At 39.8% G+C, this 7,320-nt stretch overlaps 1 protein-coding gene across 1 annotated transcript in view; it reads left to right on the forward strand.

Annotated features, from left to right (window-relative positions):
• Positions 1-7,314, forward strand: part of LOC104397335 (myosin-2-like) — a gene marked incomplete at its 3' end in the record, with an annotated part of 8,901 nt that extends 1,587 nt beyond the window's left edge. Inside the window, exons 5-19 of the mRNA XM_010007290.1 lie at positions 6-94; positions 187-285; positions 387-490; positions 567-705; positions 1,768-1,886; positions 1,986-2,135; positions 2,658-2,828; positions 3,046-3,355; positions 3,449-3,519; positions 4,292-4,379; positions 4,472-4,589; positions 4,854-4,977; positions 5,424-5,560; positions 5,652-5,907; positions 7,294-7,314. Of these exons, the coding sequence (XP_010005592.1) occupies positions 6-94; positions 187-285; positions 387-490; positions 567-705; positions 1,768-1,886; positions 1,986-2,135; positions 2,658-2,828; positions 3,046-3,355; positions 3,449-3,519; positions 4,292-4,379; positions 4,472-4,589; positions 4,854-4,977; positions 5,424-5,560; positions 5,652-5,907; positions 7,294-7,314 (1,996 nt within the window). The remainder of the gene's footprint in view (positions 1-5; positions 95-186; positions 286-386; positions 491-566; positions 706-1,767; positions 1,887-1,985; positions 2,136-2,657; positions 2,829-3,045; positions 3,356-3,448; positions 3,520-4,291; positions 4,380-4,471; positions 4,590-4,853; positions 4,978-5,423; positions 5,561-5,651; positions 5,908-7,293) is intronic.
• Between the last annotated feature and the right edge of the window lie 6 nt (positions 7,315-7,320).

Here is a 7,320-nt window from a genome sequence, read left to right on the forward strand (position 1 = left end):
GGCTGAAATGCTGCTTCTTCTGCTGAACAGGGCAAATTCATCAGAATCCACTTTGGAGCTACAGGCAAACTGGCTTCTGCTGACATTGAAACCTGTAAGAGGCTCCTCTGGCCTGATCCCATTCCTTCCCCAGTTCCCACCTCCACGTGTGGCCTTGTGCCTGACTCTTCCTGCCTTCCTTGCCAGATCTGCTGGAGAAGTCCAGAGTCACTTTCCAGCTCAAGGCAGAAAGAAGCTACCACATCTTTTATCAGATCACTTCCAACAAGAAGCCTGAGCTAATTGGTAGGAAGGATCATTGAGGTTTTTGGAGGAGGATCACTAAGCAACATTTAACTATATTACAAAAAGAATGAAATTTAACCCCTGAATACATTTCTTTTCAGAGATGCTCCTCATCACCACCAACCCATATGACTACCCTTTTGTGAGTCAAGGAGAGATCACTGTTCCCAGCATTGATGACAAGGAGGAGCTGATGGCTACAGATGTAAGCAACTTAACCAAAGAAGGTCAACAGGCACAAATAACATGCAAAAATTTCACTTTACTGTTTCTGTTGCCAGAGTGCCATTGACATCCTGGGCTTCACTGCTGAGGAAAAGACAGCCATCTACAAGCTGACAGGGGCTGTCATGCACTATGGCAACCTGAAGTTCAAGCAGAAACCAAGAGAGGAGCAGGCAGAGCCTGATGGCACTGAAGGTATCATCAAACTCAACAATTAAAGCTTCTGTAAGCCACTATGGATGTGAAAAATAGCAAATTCTGCTTTGATAGACTTTAGGATCCCAAGGAAAACAGTAAGTCAGAAAAGAATTTTCCCTTGTCCTCTTTTTGGTATATCAAGTTCCCTGATCTTATGACTTGTTTATCTTATGCTACAGACAATATTATAAACTGTCCTGTATACACTTCCAGGAAGTCAGGGGCAGGGGATGTACTTCTTATGACAACATAAGCCATACCTTTGGAGTATGGCTTGCAATTGTGAAATGGCTAAATGGTTCAGCTCTTACAGAATGGGGAATGTGTTCCCATTCACCTTTACCTGTCAGATGCTCAGGGAACTCTGGTGTGAGAGGTGTATTTGATTTGTAGAATCATAGAATTTTTCAGGTTGGAAAAGACCTGTAGGATCATCCAGTCCAACCTTTAACCTAACATTACTAATGTAGCTTTACCATCCCACTGGTAAACCATGCCCTCAAGCACTGTATCTATAAGAATTTAAAACACATTCAGGCTCCTCTTGCTAAAGGACTAGGCAAAAGGTGGGAAGTACCATAGGTAAAAGGATGAAACCCTGAGAGTTCTACTGAACATCAGAAATGAAAGCTCAGAAAGGGTTGTAGACACTGGATCTGAAAGAGAACAGAGATACTGTCTGTGTGTTCCACCCTAAATATTTGGTGGTTTGATCAACCAAATGTAGATCTGTGCCCAACTGTTGTCACTGCAGCTCCTGAGCTATGCATGTACTACTAATGTTCAGACCTGCAAACCTCAGCTTTCATTTTTGGGCCAGAAATTTTTTTAAAAACATGAGTAGTTTCTACATGTTTCAGTGAAGATTTTAAAACATCATTTCTTTTAGAAAAAGCTAATATGCATAATGATGACTTTGACCAAGATTGCCTCTATAAGAGTCTATCAAAAGATTTCAAAGAACAGAAGTCTGAACCCCTGCAGCCTTTTGAGAAGACTCCAAGATTCAAAGCCTATATTTGTGACACTCAATTCTTCCTTTTTCCTCTGTTCTTTTAGTGGCTGACAAGGCTGCCTACCTGATGGGTTTGAACTCAGCTGACATGCTCAAGGCTCTCTGCTACCCCCGAGTCAAGGTGGGGAATGAATATGTCACCAAAGGTCAAACTGCACAGCAGGTAGGAACCGTGTAGTAACCTGGAACTACATTTTGTATTAAAATCCTTTTGATTCTCCTCTGCTCTATTAGTAACTCTGGGCATTTATTTTTCTCGTAGGTGCATAATTCAGTGGGTGCTCTGGCAAAGGCTCTCTATGAGAGGATGTTCCTGTGGATGGTTGTTCGTATCAACCAACAGCTGGATACCAAGCAGCCCAGACAGTACTTCATTGGTGTCCTGGACATTGCTGGCTTTGAGATCTTTGATGTAAGTAACAAGGATTTGGTAAGAGCTATTTGGAAGTCACAGCTGGATGTTATCGTCACTCTGAGACATATTTAAATAAGATGTAAAGATACCACATCATTATTTACAGCTATTTGCCTTTTTTTTTTTTGTCTTGAAGTAAAAAATGACCTTTCAAGACACTTGTCTTATTTCAAGAAGTGCAAACTCAGAAGTACAGAATGGCCCGATCAGAAGAATTCCTTGCTTTAAATGATCTAGGACCAGCCAGTGTAAAACATATATTATGATAGACGTGAACTTGGGTTTTTTCTCCCTGTAATTTGTTCTCAAATTATGCATGAAAATTTATCTTCTCAATGGAAAAATCCTTCTGGAAAATTAATCTGATGCTTTTGTCAGTTTCATTACATAGAATAGTCTGAAGAAATGCACAGACTTGACAATAAAGCAAACATAATTGCATTCCTTATTTTTAAACAATAAGGTTTTGCAAATATTGCTGCGTATAGCAAACGTGGGTCTTTTTTTTTTAACTTCCAGTTCAACAGCTTTGAGCAGCTGTGCATCAACTTCACCAATGAGAAACTGCAACAGTTCTTCAACCACCACATGTTCGTGCTGGAGCAGGAGGAGTACAAGAAAGAAGGAATTGAATGGACATTCATTGACTTTGGGATGGACCTGGCTGCCTGCATTGAGCTCATTGAGAAGGTGGCTTCCTGTTCAAATGTGTTACATGCATGGGAATTATAAAATTGGCCTTACTTCTCAAAGGGGCTGGGTGGGAGTGTTGATCTGCTTAAAGGTAGAATGGCTCTCATTTTCTGATATGTATCCTAGCCTCCGTTCTGGTGCTCTGCCCAGGTGAAGGTCATTACTGCCCTGAAAACTGAACTAAAATTTGTCTCCCTGATGCATTTTTTTCCAGCCCATGGGCATCTTCTCCATCCTGGAAGAGGAGTGCATGTTCCCCAAGGCAACTGACACCTCTTTCAAGAACAAGCTCTATGACCAACATCTGGGTAAATCCAGCAACTTCCAGAAGCCCAAGCCTACCAAAGGCAAGGCTGAGGCCCACTTCTCCCTGGTGCACTATGCTGGCACAGTGGACTACAACATCACTGGCTGGCTGGAGAAGAACAAGGACCCTCTGAATGAAACTGTCATTGGGTTGTACCAGAAATCATCTCTGAAGACCCTGGCCTTACTCTTTGCCAACTATGGTGGAGCAGAAGCAGGTTTGTTCTATGAATACCACATTTAAACTGATGTACAGCTTACAAAAAGCCAGAAGTAAAAATCTAAACCCTGTTTTGTTTTCAATTTTGCAGATGCTAGTGCTAGCAAGAAAGGTGCCAAGAAGAAGGGCTCTTCCTTCCAGACTGTCTCAGCTCTTTTCCGGGTACGGTAGAGAGTTCATTATTTCTTCTTTAGCTAAGGAGTAAACCCACCATTCAGAATGGCTGGTCTTTACTTGGCTTAGTTGTGTTAAATGCTCCTGAAGTTCTTGGGCTGTATTTTGGTAGGAATAAAACCTCTGTAATCTATTTGTGCTCCATTCCACTGAATGCACAACTTTTCTTGTTGTTCCCTTGTCTCAGGATGACGTTTCCAGATGGAAGAATGTCATCTAAAATATAACAGATTTCCTTTACGTGCCCGTTTCTGGCTTTGGAAGCTTTTATTGCTCTTTTAACAACATTCTGCCCACTGGTTTGGAGGATGACCTGTTTCCTCCATTTATATCTCTAGTTCTTCTCCAAGATTCAGGGATCAATCTCTTATAGTTGAAATAGCACCACTACTTTGGTTGTGGATTTCTAAGATCTCAGATACTTGACTGGAAATTATGCTTCAAGTTGCCTCATAGATGTACCAGTTTATGTCTCTGGATACATCCAATGGAAGATAGATATAATTTCTAATGAAGGCATTCCACATGTATTAAAACTGTATGTTTAAGAGTATGATATCTCTTACAGATTAAGCAGAAAAGCTTTATACATTAAGTTAATAACAGCAAAGATCTATGGAAAGTCTGAAACTGGTCTAGGGGACTTCAGGATTCTGCAAGCTAATTTTGGTCTGATATCTCATTTTCTTGTTTCAGAAGGCTTGATGTTTATAGGGAAGTTACATTTGCTAATATATACCTTTGTTAATGACTCTCTCAGGAGAATTTAAACAAGCTGATGACCAATCTACGAAGCACCCACCCACATTTTGTACGCTGCATCATTCCAAATGAAACCAAAACACCTGGTAAGACTCACATACAGAAGGTTTTCAATATGGTGCAGTTCTTTGCGTCTGTATTACAGAATATAGCTTATGTTTGTGCTCTGAATTGCCAGGTGCCATGGAGCATGAACTGGTGCTTCATCAGCTGCGGTGTAATGGCGTGCTGGAAGGAATCAGAATTTGCAGGAAAGGGTTTCCCAACAGAGTCCTGTATGCAGATTTTAAACAGAGGTCAGACTTCTTTCTCTTACTGGGTCATTTTTCTCCATTGGAGTAGCTTGTGAGACCTAAATATCAGCTCTAGTGAAAGCCTTCTCTAAAGTTTATGTTTAGTAGTGCTGTTATGTTCTCAACAGTTCTCAGACTGCTTGCAGTACCAGCTAGTTGGTCTCAACAACAGACTTCTTTATATTCAAGAACCACAGAAGCATTTAGGTGGGAAAAGACCCTTAAGATCATTGAGTCCAATGCAAATCCTTCCATTTTCTCCCCCAGATACAAAGTATTAAATGCAAGTGCTATCCCAGAGGGACAGTTCATTGACAGTAAGAAGGCTTGTGAGAAACTTCTTGGATCAATTGATATAGACCACACTCAATACAAATTTGGTCACACTAAGGTACAAGAACTGTTTGTTTCAAGTCCTATGTGTTTTTGCTTTGCATGGCTTGAGAATGATACTCAGGTTCTCTTGATAGTACCTGAAATTATCAAATAGTGTATTTAAAACAAATCAACTAAGTACTTACTGACTCAAAACTTGAATAAAACTAAAATTCATTGATGTAGGATGATTTAACTAAAGGTTCCTAATTTAAGACACAGTTGTATAATAAAAGAATCAACAGTTAATAAAAACAAAGTCAAAATGTCTGGCTATTATGGTTCCTCAACTACAGGTAACTGGATGCTTGGAGATATAAAAGGAGGTCTAACACTACACACATTCTTTGTGCTTCTGCTTTTTCTCCTGTCTTCCCATACTATCTGCCATGGGGACAGGGTATTGGGCTATTCTGAACAACAAGCACATACACTGCACTTATTTACCTGTTCTTACCCTAGGTGTTCTTCAAAGCTGGGCTGATAGGCCTCCTGGAGGAGATGAGGGATGAGAAGCTGGCACAGCTCATCACCCGCACACAGGCCAGGTGCAGGGGCTTCCTGATGAGAGTGGAGTACCAGAGAATGGTGGAGAGGAGGTAGACATTTCTTCAATTTAGGTTCACTGTATTTGGCTTATTGTGTCATCATGGTCTAAATATTTAATATTACATTTGACTTACTTTTCAGAGAATCCATCTTCTGTATCCAGTACAACATCCGTGCGTTCATGAACGTCAAGCACTGGCCCTGGATGAAGCTGTTCTTCAAGATCAAGCCCTTGCTGAAGAGTGCAGAGTCTGAGAAGGAGATGGCCAACATGAAACAAGAGTTTGAGAAAACCAAGGAGGAGCTTGCAAAGTCTGAGGCCAAGAGGAAGGAGCTGGAGGAGAAAATGGTGAAACTGGTGCAGGAGAAAAATGATCTGCAGCTCCAAGTGCAAGCTGTGAGTACTACCAGTGTGCCTCAAGTGAACTACCTGTCACTATCAGGCTGATACTTATATACACATTTTCCAAAGACTCACAGAAACTACAATTCAATTCAATTGTATTTCACTAAATGCTGCTCTTGAAAAATGACCAGCTTCAGGCCTGTGAGGATGCTGTAGTGAACAGTGATATAGTGAGGCATGAGTGAGACTTTTCTGTGGTGTATGCTGAGGTCTCTGTTATTTACATTGAGTTAAACTGCATCAGAGTGATCAAGAAACTACTTTGATTAGTATAATGTTTGTTCCTCTAGCAATTTTTTCCTACCTCTCCAAAACTGAGTATGCTTTTCGTTATGCGCACATGATAAGAAATTCTCAGAACTAAGAGGACATTTCTTCCCTCCCTTCTCCAATTAAACAATATCACTTGTTTCTTTCTGGTGTAGGTGATGGCTTAGCTGATACAGATATTTCTATGCTGTGGTTCTGAACTAACTGAGAGAAAACAGAATTAAATATTCTCACTTGCCCTTCTAAATCACCCAGAGAACCACTACATAAAATTAAGTGGCACATCTGTGGTGTTGCAATGCTGTGGTTTCTAAATTACTTCAATCACACAATGGAAATAACTATCCTTAAATTAGTGTTATGCAGCATATGGGACAATATAGGAAAACAGGCATGCCCCAATTCTTAGAGAACCTTGAACTGTAAAAAAATTTCAACATTGTGTTATATAACTAGAATTATTTTATATAATTTTTTTTATTTCATATTTGTACCAGAATGAAACTTGAGGCAAAATATAAGAAATACCACTGGACATTTGTTGCAAAAAAAGCCTGCAGACATTTTTCCAGCAGCTCTTTTTCTTAGCTGATAAAGGCCTCAAAGAGAAAAGGCAGAGCTTCTACAGGTTGACTGTTTTTGGGCCTTGGTGTTGAAAATCTATATCAGAAATAGTTGGTCTAAAAAGACAATAGGGTGAAAAAAGAAATACAGGGATGATGGGAGCATAACTGTGACTTTGGTGTTTATGTGTCTGGGCATACTCAACATGTCACACTTTGGGAGATATTTCTATGATTAAACCCAAAATTAGGTACTTAGTTCTAATGTTTGATATTCTGGAATAATATTGGATTTTGTTCCTTGCCCAAATATATAATTACTTGGGACTTCTTGTAGATAGAAAATTTTATTCTGTTGTAGCTTTCAAAACAGGATTTTCCAAAAACAAATAAATATAATTTATTCTATATTATATGTTATTCTCTTGGAACATAACCCAATTTTTTAACTTCAAAATTGCTATCCAGGACTATTAAACTATGAAGGCAAGCACCTCAATATTCCTTAAAAAACGTATCCTTAAAACCAATATTTCCTTACCAGGAAGCTGATGCTTTGGCTGATGCTGAG

This window comes from Chaetura pelagica, unplaced genomic scaffold (genome assembly GCF_000747805.2).
Source record: "Chaetura pelagica isolate M959 unplaced genomic scaffold, ChaPel_1.0 scaffold180, whole genome shotgun sequence".
Taxonomy (NCBI): Eukaryota; Metazoa; Chordata; class Aves; order Apodiformes; family Apodidae; genus Chaetura; species Chaetura pelagica.